This window comes from Muscardinus avellanarius (assembly GCF_963383645.1).
Source record: "Muscardinus avellanarius genome assembly, chromosome: 2".
Lineage (NCBI taxonomy): Eukaryota > Metazoa > Chordata > Mammalia > Rodentia > Gliridae > Muscardinus > Muscardinus avellanarius.
In genome coordinates this window covers 73,292,748-73,317,152 of record NC_137787.1, presented here as the reverse complement: position 1 = coordinate 73,317,152, position 24,405 = coordinate 73,292,748, and the positions used below count along the sequence as shown (strand labels likewise).

The following is a 24,405-nucleotide window of genomic DNA, read 5'->3' as shown; positions in this document are numbered from 1 at the left end:
CTGGCAGTTTTAACATTTGGAACCCAAAGTTCTTATGTATATTTACATCTTAACTGCTCAATTTTACCTTACAAGCTTCAATTTAGGAAAATATACAGTACTTTTGCATATAATGGTACCTTGTGAGCCCCTGAGTCAAGTAGAGAGGATTTAAATACAAAAAGGAAAACAGCCATTAAAAGCACTTACATTGTATGTGGAGTAAATAGTACAAAATGATTATTTCCCTGGAAGACCAGGATCAGAAACATGCCTATGAAGACCCAAGATTCCTACAGTGCTTAAGGAAGAATCTGGCAGAGAGGGATGCCTAATTGGATGAAGGTAAGTTTTTCTTTGCCGCAGGTGAAGCTCTAGAGAGGCATCGCTGTCTTGTTTTAAAAGTGAGGTCAAGTTGTCTTCTGAAGCTGTGTTCAGATGCACCCCACTGGAGAGGGATTCTTTGGATTTAAGTTTAGATTTTTCGAGGTTGAGAAATTCAGGACACTGGTAGAAAGAAAAAAGAATGTATGTTTTACAATTTCCACAAACAGTCATCTAGGATTACATTCATAAAAGCCAAAAAAGTTTTCTTTCTCCATTATGATAAGTGGTATTCAACTTTTCTGTCCTAAAATGTTTAAGATACTGACGGCCTGGTTATCAAACCTAAACAATTCCAATAACTTTAATTTTACTCTGAAGCCATATTAAAAAGTTTCAATTTGTAGTAAGATGTTTTTACTTTTGGTGTCCCAAATGTTTGACTTCAAAATTTAAGACAGAGCGACTGTGGAAAATGTAGTCACTTGGAGACCAGTTGGGTTAAGGAGGACAGAAAATAGAAAATTTTAAAACCATCATTTGTTAGATATTACTACTTAAATCCACAGAAAAAAACAAGTTTACATCTTTCCAAGCCATTAAAAACTAGAAGTAAATCTACTTTCATATTTTAGAAAGATTCCAATTATTTTCCTTGTGCTACATTACCGTCTGTTATCAATACAGTTTTACTTCTTAGGATGTTTTACACTAAATTCTCATTTGAAAACTTTCACAAGATTGCTCTAAAACCTTTACTGAAATTATCATTCCTAGAAGCAATTTGGCCATGAGGTTTAAGTATGTAAAGCTAATTCCCAAGTTAGAATACCAAAGGAATTACCCTTCTCATACAACATAATTCAAAAGGGCCATCTTGGCTTCAGAAGCAAGTTAAAGGACATTCCATATTCCTTTTCGTGTCATGTTTGTCATACTTTAAATTGAAAACATTAAAGGTTTCTGGTGGTGAGTGGGGCATAGATGAGATTGTCTGATTTGCATTTGAACCTCAGGTCTAATCTGGCCAACTGCTATTTCTTTTCTTCCTTTCTGAGACTCCACCCTGCCTCCTATCACTAGCAAATCACAGATTTTCCTCTGATGTACTTTTTTTAGTCTAACACTTCCTTAGCTTTCAAATCCCTATAGCATTTAAATTTGCATAGGGTAATGTACTTTTTCATTAAAAATTCACGAGAGCCTTTTCTTTTAAAAATGCTGATGTGCAAAATTATCTTTGGATATTCATTCCCCTGGAAAGTTCAAGGAGTATAAGGCAGATTACAGGATCCATTTTTAGAAGTCTTTATTGAGTAGAGAGATGGATGGAAGTCTGTCTTTTCTATAGCACCACAGATGATTCATAAGTGGGTCCTGGAAACATTCTTTGGGAGATACGCTCACCTGTAAAATATCTATACTCACTTGTGAGGAGGGGCTGAAAGTTCGGTCAGTCTTGATTGATGCTATGGGGTGACTGGTTCTCATCAGACGGAGGACAGGTCTCTGATACTCTGCTCCTGCAGTGACCATGCTGTAGGCTGGGGGCACCACAGTGGTTTGTTTCTGCAGTAGCTGTAGGATGGTCTGGATATCAGCAGTCATTTGGGATTCAAGTCTGCAGGATAGATAGGAAAGGAAAGACAACCCTAAAATAGTCCAGACATTCAAGAATGTCCGAGCTAACTTTAGCACTACCAACAAACAGGATTATGGTGCTGCTTTAAACAAGAAGGACGGGAGAGGGAGCACAGAGATTCTTTACTGGCTGATACTCATTTTCTGTGTCTTTCTAATGATTCTAGTAAAGACCATTACTTTCCTGTTCATTTGTTAAGAATGATGAGAAAAGCAGATGAAGGAAATAGATTTTATTTTAACTAATCTTCATTGATTTCAAAATGTGAAACATGCTGAGATTATATTTTTTAATCAAGAATTGCCCCCCCCCCCCCAGTACTGGGGATGGAACCTCTGCGCTACAACCCCAGCCCTATTTTTTTTTTAATTCTTTATTTTGAAACAAGGTCTCACTGAGTTGCAGAGGGCCTCACTAAGTAGCTGAGGCTGTCCATGAACCATGATCCTCCTGTGTCAGCCTCCCGAATGCTGGGATTACAAGTGTGCGCCACCACGCCCAGCTTGTCTTTGCTTTTTGATTAGACTTTACTTAATTTCTTGTGAATATTTTGTTTCCTCTTAAATAGAGACATCAATAGCACACTTATTTCATAGTTAACAGAATCTAAGGAAAATTTATTATGTGTTTCAAATTAATTTCACCATTATTTTACTTTGTCCCTTTCTCTCATAATAGCAAGTATTGTATATTAGTCATTGCATTCTTTCTTTAGCATGAAATGCTAAATTCTTTCCAATCTACCACTTAGAGTTTTGGTATTGAAGAAGTGGTCTGAACATCAAAGTCCTCTTGCTTTTTATGGTCCATCAGGCTTGTGCCATATTGGTGATGGGAAATGTGCTGGTATTAGAAAATTGCTTTGGCGTTTATTTCAAAATGTAAAAAGTAGTCAGGACCTGGTTGCTGTGCAGGCACTCAGGCAATTACCAATTACACAAAAGAGTTGTAGTCCAAGGCTTTCATATTTTAAAGACAAATTTGCATAATAACTTCTATCAGATGGAGATTAAAAAAAACAAAAAGGCTAAAACTCCCCAAAGACACTGGAGAATGGTACAGGCCTTCCTCTAAGAGGGCATATACCAGGTGACCCCTGACCTTGTTAACCAAGTAACACATCTTGGTCATAACAAAGGCTTGCACCAGAAATAATGGGCGGGCCCACAACTACATCAAGAGCAGATAGAAAGACTATTGTTTAAGCAGGATGGGAGACAGTACATCTTCGTAATAATACCAAAAGGCTCACACCAGAGCGAATGCGAGGGCCCACGCCTGCATCAAGTCAGGCAGATAGAAAGACTATTGGTTAAGCAGAATGGGAGAGAGTGAATTCTTATAAAAACTGTTCTATGTTCAAAAATTTCAGTGTCTTATTTTCAAGGCACTCCACTATATCTCTCTAATGGAGTACTTTATTATTCTAGTCCTTCTTTCTACCTTTGTAATAATAAAAATTGCTTAAGCTTACATCAGTATAATTCTGACTATTTTTTCTAAATAGCTAAGAACAAAAACCCATGGCTCCATCTCTAACGGTTACAGTTTTGGTGCCCAACAGTGGGGCACCATTATGCTGGTATGACCATTACCCCTGTTCCCCAAGGCTCACAGGTAGCTAACTGGCTTGCTAATTTCATCCTAATTTTAAGTTAAAATTCAAAGGAAAATAGCAAGATATAATCAGTCTGATTCTTCTCTGCTGCATGTGTTAACAGCACTAAAGACAGAGGAAATTTCATGGGCACAAGAAAGAAAATTTGGACCATATGCCTCTTTAGAAAATTCCTCTAACTCTTTACTTACTTCTGCTGACTATTCTGCCTTTGAATGAAAATAATTAAAAGAAAAGCTAAATCTTAGAACCAGTTTTTCCCTGTTAAATATATTTATGGAATTTAAAGTGGAGTGAATATAAAACCTTGTCAAAGAGCAGCAATCTGTGACAAACAGGATTTTGTTAATATGAGTCTCTATTTGAATAATGTATATGAGAAAAAAAATCTTTTGGAAGGTACTCCAAAAGATTTTGGTAGCCACTCCCAGCCCAAATAATTGCAAAGTGATGCCATGAGTGAGACTCAGCATGTGAGAATATCACATGCGGTTGACGTGGTCGGGAGTGGATAAGACTAGACATAATTTGTGTCAACATCGTTTGGATGAGGCTGTTGTCCACCTCTATCACCATGACTTAGTTATATGTTCCAAAAATTTTGCTTGGAAAAAAATAAGACTAAATCAATAAATATCTTCACTACTTCTAGAAATTTACACAAATCAAACTGGAGACGGCTGTCTGCTCAACTGAAGAACTTCTTACACACCCCAAACTCTATTTATCAAGACTTGCTTCAAGATTGTCACCTCATGGAACCCATCGTTCTTGATGCATGGATCCTGAACTTTATCCAATTTCAAGCAGCTTCCTTCCTTGAAAGGCCCAGGCTCCGACTATAAATCTCTGTTTCCTTCTGCCCCTCCTGAGACAGTGCCAAGATTTGGCCGGTTGGTGATCTTCCTTCTGCACTGACTTTGAACACTTAGTTTTATCAGCTGACTGAAATCTTGGGTAAGTCAACAAAGAGGAGCTGTAGTAAGAAGTTTCTTTATATGCCTAGGGTTGCATTTTCAAGTTTTATGATGACCGTCTATGGGCATAATTACAGTGGACTCTGCTACTGAAACGAATAATCTCCTTTTCTCAGTAAGCATAACACAGAATTATGAACATCCAACTTGCTCTTGGTCTTGGAAACAGAAAATAGCTTGGTTTTAGAACTCTGTTTACTTTTTTTTTGTCAATCTAGCTACACAGTTGTAGAAAATGGATATTTTAATTCACTCATTCAAAGACCCACTATGTAGCAGGAAGGCATAAGGTAAGAAGGCCAGTGGAGAACAGGATGTTGAATAAATATGAACTTGGATCTCTCAGAGATAACTGGAGCTGATCACTTAGGAAGAAAATGAAGTGCATAAATGACTAAGACTAGATGAAACATGCTCAGTAACTTCCTAGAGGCATAGGGACAAATTGCTAGGGATGTTCTGTAACAGAATGAGTCATTCCTAACAGTTTTACATTTTTTAGGCCCTCTCTATTTAAAGTGTGCTCCTTAAACCACCAGCATTGGGCATCCCTGGGAGCTTGTTAGAATGTAGAATCTCTGCCAGCTCCAGAATTATGGACTTAGAATCTGCATTTTAACGAGATCCCCCACGTGATCTAAATACACAGTACAGTCTGAGAAGCTCTGCTAAAGGATCGAGTGTTAATACTTTTCCTAACCTTATCTATTTCTAGGCTATAGATGTGTGCTTATATGAACATTAATATATTGCATGTATATATGTGTGAGTATATCCTATGGAAACCTTTTCTGTGTGTGTATGTATATGTATGTATACACACACACACACACACACACACACACACACACACACACACACGGGACTGAACCCTGGGGCATTCTACCTCTGAGCTATACTCCCAACTCTTTTCATATATTTATTTACTTTTAAATGGGGTCTTAGGTTGCTGAGAGTCTCATTACATTTCTGAGGCTGCCCCTGAACCTGAGATCTTCCTGTCTCAACTTCCCAAGTTCTGGGATTATAGGCATATATGACCGTGTTTGGCTTATGTAAAACTTCAATCCTATGTATAGTTTAATTGGCCATTAAAGCAGAAAAAAGGCAAGCAGCAAGGACCGTTCAAGATAGATTACTTATGTTTGTTTTTATTGCATTGTGGACTTAATATGTGTAGTTAAATAGAACAATGGTAGCCGGGCGTGATGGCACACGCTTGTAATCCCAGCATTCGGGAGGCTCACACCGGAGGATCGTGGTTCGCAAACAGCCTCAGCTACTCAACTCTCTAAGTTGAGACCCTGTTTTAAAAATAAAGAATAAAAAAAATAGGGCAGGGGGGTGCAGCTCGGAGGTCAAACGCCCCTTGCTTTCATCCCCAAACCCACAAAAAATAAAAATAATAAATAAATAAATAAATAGAACAATGGTGTGAGAATTCATAGTTCTACCTTTGAACAAATGCCAAAGCCAAACAAGATAACCCAGCTCTTTCTGAGAAAGTGTCCTGGGATTCCCACTCTGCAAAGCAGAACCTGAGTTGAGCCTCCTTCCTGAAAAGAAATCTTTGATATATACTAGCAGTAGTGATTAGAGCTCATGATCATGCAACAAGGGACGTTGAAATATCAATTTGAGTCCTGAAGGAAGTTCCAAACCTGGAATTATATGTATGTGAAATAGGAGAGTCCCTTAAATGCACACCAGTAATAGAAGTGGACTTTGTGTCCAACAAATGTAATCTAGCAGCAAGTGCGCTTCCATTTCTTATAGGATCTGTAGTTTCTACGTAGAGTTGGCCTTCACTGTCTTCAGGGCTTTTTTCTTATCATTCACCAAACAATTTTTATATATCATTTATAGTCTTATGTATTATTGTAAGTAATATAAAAATGTTATAAAGTATAAACTCTGATATGTATAGGTTATATGATGATATCATGCCATTTTACAAAAGGGACTTGAACATCCAGGGACTTTGTTATCTGAGTGAGTTCTGAGAACCAGCCCCCATATATTATTTCCGTCCTTACAACAGCATTGCAAGTAGGTTTGAATCAAAGCAGGAAAATGATACTATTAAAGTTTAAATGATTTGAATAAGTGATCGTGTTAGTAGTTATGTAGCCTAGACATTTACCTAGGAAATCACTGCTGTCCCTGCCATTTACCAATTTACCCTCTTTGTTCAGGCACCACCACCACTACCACTGCCATGGATAAAATGCACAGGAAATATTAAATATAGATACCAAGTAAACCTGTAGTTTATGTGGTACAGACAGAACTCATAGCTGTTAAGTATGAATGAGTAGACAAGGCACTTATTAAACATGGGCAGAACTCATAAGATATATTTACAACACACACACACACACACACACACACACACACACACTCACACACTAGTGAACTGCGAAGTATACCAAAGGTAGAACAGAAATGTGATGTGATGTAATAAACAAGAATAATGCCTATACATAGAAATAGATGATAAGAATAAGTTTTTCTTATATCCCTTCTGGTAAGACAACTGTCACCCTCAAATTTAATAACCTAGTAGAGACACTCAGTATCGTCTTACTCTGGCTCTCCAAGTGCTCTACCTATAAAAGGCCAACAAAACACGTGGATGTTGAACAAGCTCATTGGAAAGTCATGGCCAGATATGCCAGGCCTTGCATTTCTACGATAGAGCCTGTGTTTGCCTTTGGCGCAGGAGATTCTGGTTTTAGTTCATGAACCCCTCGGGGGAAATGTCAGCTATGATTCTCATAACCACACTCCAAGCAGGGAAGGTGAATGCCCCCACTAGGATTCTAGTATTACTCTAAATAAACAAGTGCATATGTAAAACGTAAGATTGTGGTAAAAAGAATTGGCTGTTTGCAAGGCACAGAGCTAGACCTATCTAAAGGCTTGTGTTGTGGTTTTTCTTGCTCACTATTGTTTATACCTGTTAAGTTGTTCTTGAAGCACATCTAATCTCTGCTCCACTTCTCCATAGGTGAGGTCACTTTCAGTTTCTGAGACCCCCCAGGCAGCTCGCTGAAGGGCTGAGGGACTGCACTCCTCAGGCTGAGCCCTGGCATTCTCTTGTTCCCAGCCTGGTACATCAGCGATATCTGTGGAAAGGGGCCAGACAGAGTGAGTCAGACTCCGTGAGCATTCCTTCTCCTCAACAACACACAGCCAAAAGACAAGCTGGGAAGGATCTCAGGGTATAAAGCAGAAGTTGGAGAACCAAAACGAGTTCACGGGGGAGACTGGGGCCATGAGCCACTGGGGATAGATAGGGTTCCCCTCACACACTGCCTGCCTTACCTTTCACACCATGTTCATTAGATAGAACATTTGTAACAGGTCATGAGACTTGGTTATACGGTCTTGTCTTCTTTCTACTGGTGCTAAGGGAAGTCATGGATGGATGAACCAAAACTGATTAGAGGGAAATGTTCTATTTGAATTTGGAAGGAAATGGCACATTTTGTTTTTACTGCTTTATCTAAGGTTAAGGATTTTAAGACTATCTTTTCCATAGGGGAATTTGCATTTTCTATGACTCAGAAATGAGCCCAAGGTGAAAGAACTCAGGGACCTTCAGGGTGACTCACTTAGGCGAACCCAACTCAAAAGAAGAGCTGAGGAGTCCTGAACTATTAAAGGTGGGAAGTCTGAAGAGTCCTCTGATCCTCAGCTACTGTCCTATGTTTTTATACTTGCGTATGGTTTCTTCTGCACTGTTTTTGTTTTTATTTTTATTGCTGTTTTTTGTGGGTCTGGCAATGGAACCCAGAATCATTCAGCCTCTGAGCTATACCCCCTGCCCTGTTTTTTTATTCTTTATTTTGAAACCGGGTCTCACTGAGTTGCAGAGGGCCTCGCTTAGTAGCTGAGGCTGTCCATGAACTGCGATCCTCTGCGAGCCTCCTGAATGCTGGGATTACAAGCGTGCACCACCATGCCTGGCCCTATTTTTATTCTTTATTTGGAAACAGGGTCTCACTAAGTTGCGGAGGGCATCACTATGTATCTGGAACGGAGATCCTCTCTCTGGTCTCAGTCTCCCAAATGCTGGGATTACAAGTGTGTGCCACCATGTCCGGCATCTGCACTGTTTTTTAACATAATCACATTGCTCTCGAATAATTTTTGTCTTGTGGCTCTTTTGTTATGTGTATTAAAAAACCCTGCATATTTATTCAAGTCCAGTTTTCCAATATATCATCTGTTCTGTACTAGATATTCTGCTTAATGAGGAGGAATTAAAGGGGAAGGAGACAAAGGCTCTGCGCTTAAAGAATTCATTCTGGCAAGGTTGTTATTGTTTTTCATCCTGTGATTCATTTTCTAAACCGTCATTCATTTACAGTTTCTCCTAAAAGCTATGTTTTCAAACTGTCAACATTTAAGGATATTGACTCAAGGGAGTCAATAATATTTCTCCCTTGTTTTTGCTATATACGTTTGATGTTTTGCTATGCTTTCTTAAGCTCTACAAAATGATTAAAGGGATAGAAAGTAAGTAACACTGATAAAAAATGGAGCTGGGGGCTTCTTTCAGAGTTAAAGAAAAAGAAAAAAATTTTTTTTTTTTCCCTATGGGAGGTTTGATAGGAGGGAAGAATTCTCAAGTTGGTAGCCCTTTCCTGTGGAAATAATTTTCCCTTTCACATGGAAATAGATTTGAATTAGAGAGGGCGATTTTGGATTTTGGTTGATATATAGCAACCAAAAATATATTATATATATATATATATATATATATATATATATATATATTCCCTTCACAAGTTGCTTTAATTAAACACAGATAAAAGTTATTATATAAATTAGGAAATTTACATTCTGCTCTTTAAAAAATTGCTATAACTGGAAATAGGAAACAAACCATAGAATTTTCTCTAAAAGTACATTAGGGAGCTTAAATGCACCCCTTTTATCTAAATAGAAGATGCAAAATTCTGTATTCTTTCTTCAAATTTTTCTCTCACTATCTTCTATCATTGAGCACACAGGACTTTTTCTAATGATGTGCTTGTAATTTCTGCCTCAGTAGGGGAGGCTGTAACAAAGGAATTAGCATATCTAAAGACAGCAAGAGGAAAATGTAAGGTCAGGGTTCCTCTTTCTGCAGAAATGGCTAATAGAGATCTCAGAGACCTTACAATGAGCTCTAGAAAAGCTCCTTTTTATGGTTTTCTTGCCCTACAGGATCCTGGCTTTTTTTCTAAAGTAACAATTGTTTATAATTTCTTATAATTATTTTACCAAACATGAAAAAATATAACTTAACGTGGAAAATGTTATTGCTGTTTTTCTTGTTTTGTGTTGTGTGTGTGTGTGTGTGTGTGTGTGTGTGTGTCTGTGTTTGCGGTACTGGGGATTGAACCCAAGGGCATTGCACCTCCAAGCTACACCCCAGCCCTATTTTTTTTATTCTTTATTTTGAAACAGGGTCTCACTGAGTTGCAAAGAGCCTCACTAAATAGGTGAGGCTGTCCACTATCCTCCTGTCTCAGCCTCCCAAATGCTGGGATTACAAGCTTGTGCCACCACGCCCTGCCTATATTGCTGTGGTTTTAAGTAAATTACCAGAAGATTTTCACTGAGAAGTATGATTTCTTATTCATAGGCATTTGAACCCATTTAAAATGCAAAACAATAATAAAATATCTTAATAAAATAGGTTTTCAACTTTGGGCTAGCAGAGCTAGATAAATATTCAAAACAGATATAAATTGTTTGGGGATGCCAATACTTGTTCCAATCTAGTCGCCTGATAACGAGTTCATGTATGATTATTTTCTTTTTTAGAAAAGACAAGAACTGATAGATTTGAAGTTACATATTGTGTTCATGAGTCTAGAGCCAAGAAAGCCTACAAAATTTCTGCATATGCTTAACAGCTCTCAAACTCAATTCATATATAATAAATTGATTTTTTAAATGACAAGGGTAAATCACATTCAGTACATTTAGGAAGGATAATATGTTTTTTTTTTCAATGCTCAAGAAAAAAATGATTATCTTTACAGAAATGAATAAAATATATACTGTGAGACAGAGGCTTGCTTGATTATAATTTGCTCTTATTAAAATTTAGAGATATATGATTAGCTCGTCTTAACAGAAATATAAAAAGTGAAGAGTTCAAAGGGGAAATCCTGGTTAGTGGTCGTAATCAAATGAACAGCCTTGTAGACATTTTCTAAATATAGCTCAGATAGAATCTGCACTTGGTTGCCTTGGAGAATGTTGCTATAGTTGCAAGACACATTTTTGCAAATGGTTGTGCAGAAAGTAAACTTCCATTTTGCTCCGGGTACATAATTTTCCTAGAGTCAACTTTTTAAAAATTTTATTTTAGCTGTCTATTAAAAATGTTATTGATGCAATATAATTATGCATAATAGTGACAATCAAGTTTTGACCTCAATGCAAGTAGGATCAGAATCCATTTAATTTTTTGATATTTTAGTTTGCCTAAATGTGTCCTTCTAAACTGTCCTACTGTTGGATTCGATAAGAGGAACCCATGGAATAGGAGGAAATGAGAAATTTACTCTTGATGGTGAAACTAAAGTTTGAGGATTTATTAATTCAAACTATAGTGGTCACTGCTATACTTTATATATCATTAAAATAATATCACACAGTAGTTCATCTTAAAATTATTAGAGAATACAACTTGTAATGAAATAGTTTTTAAAATTTTTGTTTGGTTAATCATATTAAGTAATCAAGTTAATTGTTACCCTGATTGAACCTATATGGTATAAATAATGATTTTTCAATTGACATGCATATTCAGCTCTGCATTTCCAAAATAATTATTTACTACATAAATACGGAATACACTATATGTTTTTTAAAATTAAAACTTTTGATATATTAAAGCTATTTGTTAGAATACTATGTTTTATTGGGCATGTAGAATAGCCAATTAAAAGTTGAAAAAGCAAAGGAAAATATATGATGAAGGGCATTAGAATTCACTGTCAGAAAAATCATTATAAAGTCCAATAAAATATCAAAAATTAATTCTTAATGACTTGTACCTTGAAAGTCTAAAATTCAAGACGGAAACAGCAAATTACAATTTTATTTAGCAGGCCCCCAGCATGCTGACTTTTGGATGTAGTAGAGATTATTCAGAAAGCTCTTCAGAACTTTTGACTTCCATGATACAACCTGTTTCTATTTTCAGCACTTCCCAGAATCCATTTTCATAAATAACTAAAATGGTACATTTGGTAACCACATCTAATATTCCATTCTTCCACTGTGATGAATGAAGTACTATTTTTATGCATTTCATCAAGATTTGTGATGGTCCAGAGAACGTTTGCATATATCCTTGGCTTACTTCCATATGGGGTCATGGTAAAGTGATATGATAGGGAAAGTAACTCTGGAAAAATGCAAGGTATAAAGATCCTAGACTCAATAAAACCTTTGTGGTCAGATATGATCCTTTGAAATAATGACGATGATGATAGATAATGTTTATTTACTCATATAAAAATATGGCTACCCTACCCAGCAAAAATATCCTATTTTTCCCTCACTACTTTGTATTTTCTACATCAGAATCCATATGATTATTCCTTTTAGTGGGGATGCAAAACTAAAGAGTTTTATCAAGAATATATTTTAAGCCAGGCACGGTGGCACATGCTTGTAATCCCAGCATATGGAAGGCTGAGACAGGAGGATCATGGTGCTGAGACAGCCTCAGCTACTACTTAGTGAACTAATTCAAGCCATGTTTCAAAATAAAGAATAAAAAATAGGACTGAGCATGTAGCTCAGTGGTAGAATGCCATTGAGTTTTATCCCCAGTACCGCAAAAAAAAAAAAATATATATATATATATATATACTTTATATATATATATATTTATATATATATATTTATATATATATATTTTTTTTTTTCAGGGTATTTCCAAATTCTTTGGGCATCTATAGTAAATAATTGCATTGACTTTTCATCTGTAGGTTTGGGGGTAAGGAAATGGTGCCGAACATAAATACATAAAGAAAAACTGATAAACTCTCTTTAAGATAGTCACTGATCTCTAATTGCTTCAGTAGTCTTCCCCACAGTTTTCTACATGACATTATTTTGGCAATAAAAAATGTCTCATGCTAGCATGTTTGAAAACAATTACCACTTATTCAAACATTACACAAACCCTTTGTAGATGATCTAAAATCTGAAAAAGAAATTAAAGGGAGAATCAATATGTGGGATTGCATTAAACTGAAGAGCTTCTGTACAGCAAAGAAAATTCTCAAGAACCTCAACAGAATGGGAGAAAATTTTTGCCAACTATTCCTCCAATAGAGGACTAATATTTAGAATATACAGAGAACTCAAGAAACTCAATGCTAAGAAAACAACCCAATTTTAAAAATGGGCAAATGAACTAAACAGACACTTCAATAAAAAGAAACTCAAATGGCCAATAAATGTATGAAAAAAGTTCAACATTATTAGCAATCAAAGAAATGCAAATCAAAACCACCCTGAGATTTTTACCTAACTCTAATTAGAATGGCATTCATTCAAAAACAAACAACAACAAATGCTGGAGAGGATTTGGAGAAGTAGATACTCTAATACATTTCATAAATTAAAAAGATTAACATGTCTGGGCACAGTTCTTAATTTATGAAAAGTCACTATTTTATGCTTAGCCCTGAGGAGACAGCCTGATTCTTGATTCTCAATTACCTTTGCAAGATTGACTTTTTTTATCTATATGAATTCTTCCTGAGGTGGCCATTGCTTCTTCAAAATGGAGACCAGTTGCTTTCCCCATCCTCGGAGTTGAATCTACCATTCGAGAGAAGAGTGGCTTTTGTTCGTCATCAATGGATGAGATGAATGATGAAGATCTACTTTTCCTCTCTTCAAAGTGTTTCTTAGAACTCTGATAATGTCTTATGGTATCAGTAGAGTCTTCAGGATCATTTAAACTGTTGTCTTTGCCAAAATCTATCAAATAAGAATTGTTTTATAGCAGATAATCATATGTATGTAAGATGCAATACATATTACATACTCTACCCAGCCTACATAAACTACCTTTTTCCTGTTAAAAATGTAGCTGCTTGGAGACTTATTTTTTTTCCTTCAAGGGCTGCTAGGATATTTTAATAAAATAAATTATTCATTTAAAAATTAAAATTTCCAATAGTAAAGTTTAGGTCACAGAGAAAACTATAGGATAACTTACAAACTTATTTATACATGTTGAACCGTCATTTGCATTCTTAAAATCTGGTGTACTGTCTCTTTAGGGAAATGGAGAAGACAAGAGAAAATATGTCCCAATTTGAAAATATCACCACCATCCAGCTTGTTATTTGTTTTTAACCTTCATTATCTATCTCTCTGGCAGTCGTTCACACATTCCAAAGGTCGAATTTGGAAGCCTCCTTGTAGTAAAAGCTGCCAGGCTGAATTTCAAACTTAGTTCAGTGCCTCTCATGGCCTTAGCATTCCAGAAAATTTGGTTGTACAGCATATTGCAAAGAATATAAAGCTTAAATACAGTAATTGAGGTAGGATTTTCCTAATTACATTAAAGCTGCTAGTGCATAGTGGCTATTTTATACTGAAATGTCAGGATAATTTCAGCCCTGAAGGTTGTGTTAGACCATGTTTCAGCAGAAAAAAACCTTAGAGACAAATCTCAGAACTTGTTTCTATTAGTGTCCTGGGGAGACAGTATAATTCTCCATCTGGCTTCTGCTAATAACTAACCAACAGAACTCTGAGAGGTATATCATTTTCTAGAAAAATGGTAGAGTCAGTGTCCCCATCTCCTCTGTGCCTGGGTGTGCTTACTTTGTTATTTATAGAAAGCCAAATGAACTGACTTAAAGCCACTTTAGAAGAACTTCCAACCTTTTTTAAAATTCCCATATGGCACAAATAAATATTTTTCCTTTATTTTTTAAATCATAATTTAAAATACAAGAAGCTAGAAAGCAGCTGAAGCTAAAAATAGAGTTAAAATAAACTTCATCTGAAATTATTAGAGTTTATATTCTGCCACTTAAAATAAAATCTTTAAAACGCAGATTGCTTAATTTTTTTAAGATCCTATATTTGCTCAGTGATTTCATGATTGCTAAGACCCCAGACCTTTCTAGTTCTCAAGCACTATAGTTATCACTGATTACTCAATGTTACTTATAAGTCCCCACTCATCTACTAATCTAATTGGTTTTAAATATTCAGATCAGTTCTTCCTACAATAATCATTTCTCCAGTGCTATTGACAAAGCTCTCCTTGAATTACTAAGCATCATTCTTGTTGTCTGCTTTCCTATTTCATCTTTAACTTCTTGTCGACTCTAAAAGCCTTGTGTAAATTTGATCAACATTTCCTACATTTTGAATGTAACATTTAATCTTCCTCTAAGAACAACTACCAGCTGGGCGTGGTAGCACAGGCTTGTAATCTCAGCATTTGGGAGGCTGAGACAGGAGGATCTCGTTTCGCAGAGAGCCTCAGCTACTATTAGTGAGGCCCTGTGCAACTCAGTGAGACCTGATTTCAAAATAAAGAATAAAAAATAGGGCTGGGTTTGTACCTTGGAGACAGAATGCCCTGATTTCTATCCCTGGTACCTCAACAAAACAAAACAAAACAAAACTACCATGGGACACACCTCTATAACTCCAGTACTTGGGAGTCTGAGATGGGAGAATCTTAGTTTGAGGCCAGCCACAGCAATTTAGAGAGACCCTGTGTAATTAGTGAGAACCTGTATCAAAATAAAAAATAAAATAAGGCTGGAGTATAGATTGGAAGTAGAATATCCCTGAATTCAAAACCCAGTAACACACATAAACACAAATACACATACACATAAACACACACACTTAAAATTTTATGTTAGTAAATGGGAAAAAGAAAGAAAAGTTTCACTTGTAAAATTGTTCTCATATGGGTTTAGCATCAGTTTGCATTTCCTGAGGAAACGTCTATAAGTACACAGTTTGGACACCAGTGGGTTTGAATACTCAGGCCTCTTGACTCATCTAATCTTCCTAAAAATGCTTTTCTTTTCAAAAGTTTCATGTAGTCTTTCCCAGCAGAATCAAATGCAAACCATCAACTCATTTGCCTTTACTCTAGGCAGGTATGGATAATGAATGCGAATCTGGATGTGTGCACTGAATACACATCACAAATTGATAAGCCTTTTGTTTCTTTGGCTTGAGAACCCTTAGGAATTCTCTGTGAAACTTCAAATCCTTACAGATGGTAGAATGTTCTTCCTCACCTACTATGCGGGTCCCAGTCTTCATTAACTAATCTTTTATTTTTCATGCTTAGAAACAAGATTCATCAGTTAACATATATTGTTAAGTTTAACTACAACTTGTTGATTCCAGGATGAGTACTCATATAATGTAGTGAATGAGGAATTACTAATATCTAGTTCCATGTAAAAATGGATTCTATTACTTTGTATGCAGAGAAACTAAACCTTTCTCAAAATATCCAGGTAAATGCAGAATTATAATAGAAGAAGAAGAAGGTTGATATTCTTAAACTTCTTTTCCAGTTTTATACTGAGAAAAGAAAACCCCTCACATTAATTTCTGTTTCTTTTTTATCCATGCCACATGAATAGTTGCTTTGATGCAGCCCCACTGACACAACATTTTCCTATTATATACTAGATGAATTAAAGTTTCATTTTATGTCATCTAAAATGAAGCTAAAATGACAATCTATCTGGGGACTGAAAATGGAAACTGCTCCAGCTTAGGCTGGAGGTTGGCAGATGTACTATACAAAATCGGGCTGTTGAAACCTATTATAATTAGCTCCAGGTACTTCTAGATTTTGATGGAATGTTCCATTCCTGCCTTTTTCTACTCAAACTCAATTATTTGATAGACATTAAATAGTATTAGGTATTACTTTTGTCTTAATGCCATTCTTACTGTAGAAATCATATTCCAAAGACAAAAATCTGAAGGAGTTATGCATTTTTCTCTTTTTCTAGAAGTAGATTGTATCATCACTCATCCCCATCGTCTCATAAAGAATAAATTTGTGTGTGTAGGGGGGTATGAGGGACTAACCCTAGGAGGATTCTACCTCTGAACTACACCCAAGCACTTTTTTTTGTAAGGGTCTTGCTAAGTTGAGACAGGGTCTTGCAAAGTTCTTCGGCACTGTGCTACAACCCATAATCCTCCTGTCTTATTCTTCTAAGTGCTGGGAGGAGAGGTTTGCACCCCTGAGCCCAGTCACAAAGAATAGTTTTTGCCCGTCTATTTAAGCATCAAATTTACTTTCAGATTTAAGTTACTAAAAACCCCGTTTTCCCCCCTCTTGTTTCTATAAGTTGACAATATATCTCCTCCACCTTTCTCACTGAACAGAATTCTAAAGCATTTGTGGTTTATCCTGTGGGTATCTCTCTAGCTTTAGAATGAGGTCAAGTTCATAGAATAAAAGTTTCTTGATGAAATGGATGGCCTATCCATCTTGTAAATGTTAATATAAAAGTTTTTCATTAAAAAAATCTGGGAACAAATGGTGCTTGTTTCATTTTTTATGGGGTCTTCCTTTCAGGTTAGTTACTATTTTTATTTGTTAGACCCAACAGGGAGACATAACCTTTGGTCAAAGAGAGGCATTTAATGTACTTTCTTGGTACTAAAAGTTTTATAATTCCCACTGGTGACAGTTTTGAGATGAGCTGAGAAGTTTTCAGCCAGATGCCTTAAAAAGGCACTTAATTGGAAAGTTAGAAGCTAAAATAAGTTTTTGTTTTGTTTTGTTTTGGTACTTGAGGTTGAACCTAAAGGCATTCTACCTCCAAGCTACATCCCAAGTCCTAATCTTGTAATAGAGTCTTGCTAGTTGCTGAGGGTTTTGCTAAATTGGTGATGCTGGCCTTGATCCTCTTGTCTCAGCCTCCTAAGTACGAGATTACAGGTGTGCACCACTGTGACCCTGACTGAAATAAATTTTTTCTTGTGAGTTCAAGTACCTCTGTAGTTTCAAATAATATTGAAAGAGGTACAACCAATCACTTTTTCCTACACAAGTACAAGGTTAAATGATCTTAAAAACTAAAAGAAGTGATGCTTTTGGGAAAATGTTGGTACAAAATTTCAAATAGGGTGAGAAAGTTTCTCAGAGCTGTAGTAAATATAGTTAATGCGTACCACGTTTGAAAATTGCTAAGGAAGATCTTAAATGTTCTTTCCACACAAATAAAAAAGATAACTGTGTGAGATGCTGGATATATCGACTATGTTCATCGTGGTAATCCCTATACAGCACATATAAACGACAAAACCAATATTGTTTATCATGAATTCATCCAATTTTATGTGTCAACAATATCTCCATAAAACTGGGAATAGAAATGATTTATATATTGTTAAAATAGATAATAAACATCTCATCATTTTTATTCATGAAGACAATCCAGAGGGACAACAAAATGCTATGTTAATATATTTGAAAATTTAACTTGATAAAATTAGAATTAGATTTCCTCTAATCTGTAGAATTAACTTTACCTAACTGTGAATTTACTCCTTACTTCATTTTCTTTTATAGAAATTATGTTTTGGAGTGGCACTTTAAAAATGTACTAGTTTTGGGATGGCAATGTAAAATAACTATACGATACAATGTTTATTTTTATGCTTTAAAGTGCACCTGTAATGAGTTGAACTCTTTTTTTCTGGAACATTAGGTCTTTAAGGAGAAAATGCCAGTCCTTACCTACTTTCAGGGTGGTTAAAATGGGCAGAGCTGCCTAAGCCCAGTGAAAAGAGGATGCTGAACACGTTTTCACTGTCATTATCATCTATATTGTTGCCACAGACACATCTTTAACACTGTGTTAATTTTGCTTGTTTATCTATTTATTTGCTTATTTATTTTTTTATTTTTGATAGTCTCTTTGTCCTTTAAAAGAAGGTTTATTGTGATAGTCTATTAGCAAGAGCGATGGAGTTTTCTGAGATCAGGGGACTGTTTCCTAGGGTCTGAGAATTAAGAAAGTAATTCTCAACTAGAAAGGACAAACGTGGCATTCTTTAACACTGCATGCCAAATATCTATTTTGCTAAGAATACTCATTTTCTTTCTGATCCTATATCAAGTGATATTTAATTAAAGTTAGTTGTTTGTCCTATTCTTGAATTGTATTTTTTTCAAAGGTAAGTGGAAAAAAGATCTAGAGAAGGGATAGCTGGAAAAGGAGTTAGTTAGATACTTCAGCTGAGTTTTGACTGGGAAAGGAAGGCAAAAGTATCAATCAGTGCTGAACCTGTTCTTTCTGGATATTTCTGCACTTTCTGACCCATGATTCCACTTTGATACAAGGTGACCTACATACTTTAGTTCAAAACAATGTCTCATTGAGCTTTCTCTTAAAACTTATATCATCGCCAAGGATTGCATGAGATTGTTTTTCACAATGTTTGTGGTGTTCCCAGGAAGTGAGACCATTTTGAGAAGAAGTTTCTTCTAAGTTTTCTTATTTTCTACTCACTACTTGGTACAAAAAATGTGAAGTTAAATTCTGCAAAATTCTGTAGAAATAATTTCTGTTTCCGTTAAATTATCTAGAAGATGTAATAGAGGATAATGACAATTTAAATGGAACTTCTACTTATCCCTTGTTAGCTAATGAAGAATTTTCTCTAGGAATTAGAAACAAAAATTTTTATGACTAAAATGGAAACAAAGAGGAAAAAAATTAGATATACTTAGCATTCAGTAGACTTTCAGTGACTATTTACTAAATTAATGTGTGATAGATTGCCTGGGGCCTATTCCAATTTGAGCCATTGGACGATTCTCATTGTCACCCTAATTAGCTTTTTGTAGCTATTTTCATATTGTATTTTCTGTCCACAGAATAAGTTGAGTAGAACATTCCAAATATTTGGTCATATAAGCCCTATTAGAAAAAAATCTACACAGGCACACACACCTATATATTTTATACACACATATGTAACTACACACACAAATGTATTACAATGACTTATGTATTACATAATATATACAACATGTAATTTTAAAAGAAATATTATTTCCATGACCCAATGGAAGATTTTAGCACACTCAAGAAGTAAGCACAATCCAACCTTGAAGACCGCTGAAATAAACTATTGTTCAGTGTTTTCCTCATTTACTTCTATTCTGACCACTCATGCTAACAATGTTCCTGGTCACTGAATAGGATGCTGAACCCTCATGGTTTTTTCCTCACTTTCTATAACAATAACAATTTATTTCCACTCCAGGAACTATAGCGCCTCTTCCTACAATGCCCCTAGGCATCCAGAAAAGATTCAACTTAAAAAATACAAGTGCCTTCAATTTTTTTTTTTTTTTTTTTTTTTTAAACAGGGTCTCTTAAGCCAGCGCGGCTGGCTTCAAACCTGCGCGATCCTCCTGTCTGCGGCTCCCAAGCGCGGGAATTACAAGCGTGCGCCACCATGCCTGGATTGGCTCCTGTATTTTTAACAGGACCCCTGCCTACCTCTTCAGTCCTTTTTTTTTTTTTTTTTTTTTTTCAGTACCTGGGGATGGAACCCAGAGGCATTGCGCTTCAGAGCTACACCCCCAGCCCTATTTTTTTAGTCTTTTTAATTTTTTGAAACAGGCTCTCTACTGAGTTGTGAAGGGCCTCACTAAGTAGGAGCGGCTGGCTGCGAACCGCGATCCTCCAGTCTCTGCCTCGGGAATGCTGGGATTGCAAGCGTGCGCCACCACGCCCGGCTTACCTCTTCAGTGTTGTAAACTACTGCCCTTACCTCACCTACCCCCATCAGCTCCTCTCCTCCCGTCACTTCATCCCCTCTGTGGCACTTTGTTCCAGTTGTACTACAGGATTATTTGTATCAACCTTTCAACAACCTTGTCTGCCACTAGGCCAGAAGCTCCAAGGAGTGGAAAATTCTTGGTTCCTCATATCGTCGGTGCCTGATACACAGCTCGCACTCAACAAATATCTATTGAAAGAATGAATAAACTGCGGCTTTACCCCTCCCTTTAGTTTTCTTTCTCCTCTTGTATTTTTAATGTAAGTTCTTTTCTTGACTCTCTTCTGAGTAATTAACCTAGAAGAGATCGTCTGCTATTTAGCTTAGTCTACATACTGAGTGAAGTAAATTGCCCTCTTTTCCCTGTAAATTGTTTTTGTGTTTTTGCCAATATTATTCCATTAAACAGAATTTACCTTCCCATACACTCACACACACCTCTCTCTCTCTCTTTCTCTCTCTCTCACTCAATGACCATACCACACCACTTTTCCATTCACTAAAATGACATCACTTTTTGTCTTGGTCAGTCTTCAATGATGTATTTATAGCATAGATGGTTTCTTGATCCAGGAAATGAAATGTATAATGTCTTTCTCATATGAATTCCCAGGGCATTTTTCTCTTTGAATATATATATATATATATATATATATATATATATATATATATATATATATATATATATACTAATCTGTAGATCCCTTCAGCAAAGAATATTTAATAAATATTTGCTGAGTTGGGCTAATTGTTGAACTTTCTGGCCAACTGCAGAACAATAAACCTCTCATAGATAGGTGATAAGGTGTTTTTCTGCCACGACTTTCTTTATGCTCTTGGTGACCTTTTATAAAATCAGAACCACTTTTATCAAGCTGTTTTTCCAAAGAGTTAATCTAAATCCTTTATCCTGAAATTAATCTCTTATTTTTATCTCAGTGGAAATGAAGAACAGCTGGACAATATTGTCTATATAATCATGTCCCCCATACAGTTGAAGATTTGTTAAATCTCCTTTCAATCTTATTCAGTTTTCTCATTCTCAAGCCGAAGAATCTAGTATTTTTATCTTCTGATAAGGCCTCAAGAGCATGTCACAATTTATATTGTGTTCATGCAACCAGACATTTCTATTGATTTTTTAAACTTTCCCTTCAATCACAGGCGTAGTCTATGGGATCCATTTTGTAAAAACATAGATAGTAAGAGATTTGCCTGCCTGTAACTCTTTGAAGTTTCTTGGTGTGTCTGTAAGTTACCATGGGTTGGACAAATGAGAAAACACAATTAACTCCTTATCCAGAACTTAAAAATGTATTCCAAAGTACTCAGGACTGCATGGTGCTGGAAGGAAACTAAAAATTGCTGAAAGCAAGTTGGCCTCTGTCAATTCAATCTAATGCTCATTAGGTGACCATTTATTTTATACTTCTTGATGCAGAGTCTAGGAGAAAAACACAGGTGTTTTTAAGTATAAAGAATAGAGAACTTTCAGAGGATTCACTAATGCTAAATGACAGATGGGCACATATACAGTGTCCCATAAGATGCACTGGTTATTTTAGTGTTAATTTACTGCTCATATGGAATAAATTCTTTTTTTTCTTCTTCTTTTTGCGGTACTAGGAATGAAACCCAAAGGCATTCTGCCTCTGAACTATACTCTCAGCCCTATTTTTTATTCTTTATTTTGAAACAAGTTCTCACTGAGTAGCAAAGGTCCTCGCTACCTAGCTGAAGCTGTCCTCAAACCCCGGTCCTCCTGTCTCAGCCTCCCAAATGCTGAGATTACAAGCGTGCACCACCATGCCCAGTTTGGAACAAAGTCTTGAAGGCAAAATTGTAAGAGCAGTGATGACTGAAAGTAATCAGCAGGCCAGGTGTGGTGGCGCACGCTTGCAATCCCTGTGCTTGGGAGGCAGAGACAAGAGGATTACACAGGTTCAAAGCCAGCTTCAGCTACTTAGTGAGGATCTCAGCAACTTAGTGAGACCCTGTTTCCAAATAAAATATAAAAAATTAGGTCTGGGAGTATAGCCCGCATGTGGAGAGCCCCTGGGTTCCACCCCAGTACCACCATCATAAAAAAGAAATAAAGAAAGAAAAAAAGAAAGGAATAAGGAAGGAAGAAAGAAAAAAAGAAAGAAATCAGCAGAAGCATCAGGAACCAGAAAGAGGACAACACCAGAAAGAGTGTAGCCAGGAGAAGGATTCCTTCCCCAGTACCACCAAAACAAAATAAAAAATACAGGAGCTAGACATGGTGGAACACACCTGTAATCCCAGTACTTGGGAGGCTGAAACAGAAGGATCACAGGTTGGAGGTCAGCCTCAGCAATTCAGTGAGACTCTTTCAAAATAAAAATAAAATGGGGGTATTAGTCAGAGATAGAATGCCATTGGGTTGAATCCTAAGTAATAAAAACACACCCAAATACACACACACACACACACACACACACACACACACACACACAGAAAGCGGGAAGTCCTGATAGAAATTTGAATATGTGTGGGTGACATTAACATAACTACATTCAGAAAATTATTCATCGGTAGTCTAGTAGTCTACGGTGAAGCATAAATGAATGATGAGAAAATTGTATGTGGAAAGGTGATTTAGAAAATGATTTCTATACTCCAGGGAACAGATCATGGTAGCTTGGCTCAGGTTTATAACTATGATGACAGAGAGAAGTGAACTAAAAGAAGACTTAGCTCCAATACTGAAGTGGTTTTGATTTCGAGTGTCTCCCTAACCCTCAGGAAAACAAGGTAGCAGTGTTGGAAGCAGAACTTGCTTGCTGAAAAGTGGCCCCCAGAGTGTGGTCTTAGGGATTATATGGTTCCTCCTCCTCTTCCTCCTCTTTCTTTGCTTTGAGCCTCCATGATAAGAGGATGGAGCCTTGCGCTCTTCCTTTCTCTGCTTCCCTCTGCCATGCTTTGAGCTCTGTAATTCCGGTCTCACATGGACTGAGCCTGTAAATCTCCAAAATCCATGAGAAAATAAATCTTCCTTCCTCCAAGCTGTGTAGTCAGTTCTTTTGAATTAGAGAAGTGGGAATGTTGACAGAGACATAACTAATTGGGCCTTAATGGATGTAGCGGTAACAAGACTTATTACTAGCCGGGCGTGGTGGCACATTCTTGTAATCCCAGCATTTGGGAGGCTTAGACAGCCTCAGCTACTGAGTAAGGCCCTCTGCAACTGAGTGAGACCCTGTTTCAAAATAAAGAATAAAAAATCAGGCTGGGGATGTAGCTTGGAAGTAGAAAGCCCCTGGGTTCCATCCCCAGTACCGGAAAAAAATAAAAAGACAATTACTAGAGTTGCGGCAGAGGCCGAGAGCTTTGCTTGTAGATATCTGTTTTGTACAATGGATCAGATGGAACCGTTTCAGAGGCTGGATATTGAAGGGGAGATAAGTTTCCAGGAAGCATCATGAATTTAATTTAGGAAATGTTTATTTTGAGCTACCTTTGAGAATTCGAGTACGTGGTTCAATAGTAATTTGAATATCTGGGATTGAAGCTCATGGCCTGCAAATAAGATGTAAATATGCACATGTTTTATGTGAAGTTATAATTAAATGGCAGGAATAAATGAAATTATCCAGGGAAAAACTGTAATATAAAATGAAAACAGAGTCTAAGATGATGTTTTAAGAAAGTCGCTCAACTAATGAACCAGTTTAGCAGATAATGATCCTGAAATTATTTTTAGGAAACCAGGGAGGGAGGAAAATCACAGGAGTAAAGCGTCACAGATGCCAAGAAGAGAGTGTTCAAAAAAAGAGGAGAATTGAGTCAGTGTCAGATGCTGCTGTGAGGCCCAATAAGATAAAGACTAGAAGGTCTGTAGGGCCCGAATAAGGCAAGCATGGGGTTTTCCTCATGAAAGTCTTCTCACCTGCCCAGGCATACTTAAATGTATCCCTATCTGGATTCCCATTGAGGGGCACTTTTTGCTGTTATGTCATCCACTATCTGAGGGTGGATCCATCTCTTTCCCTAGGAAAAGT

The 24,405-nt window shown here is 36.6% G+C and overlaps 1 protein-coding gene across 2 annotated transcripts in view; it reads right to left on the bottom strand.

Annotated features, from left to right (window-relative positions):
- Nucleotides 1-219: 219 nt before the first annotated feature.
- KCNH7 (potassium voltage-gated channel subfamily H member 7) overlaps nt 220-24,405 on the bottom strand; it is a gene marked incomplete at both ends in the record, with an annotated part of 473,040 nt that continues 448,854 nt past the window's right edge. Inside the window, 4 exons of one of the 2 annotated variants that reach the window (XM_080690173.1) lie at nt 220-486; nt 1,732-1,924; nt 7,500-7,668; nt 13,286-13,537. In XM_080690173.1, coding sequence (XP_080546299.1) covers nt 220-486; nt 1,732-1,924; nt 7,500-7,668; nt 13,286-13,537 — 881 coding nt within the window. Of the gene's footprint in view, nt 487-1,731; nt 1,925-7,499; nt 7,669-13,285; nt 13,550-24,405 lie in introns of both variants that reach the window. The other variant, XM_080690174.1, reaches the window with a different exon arrangement.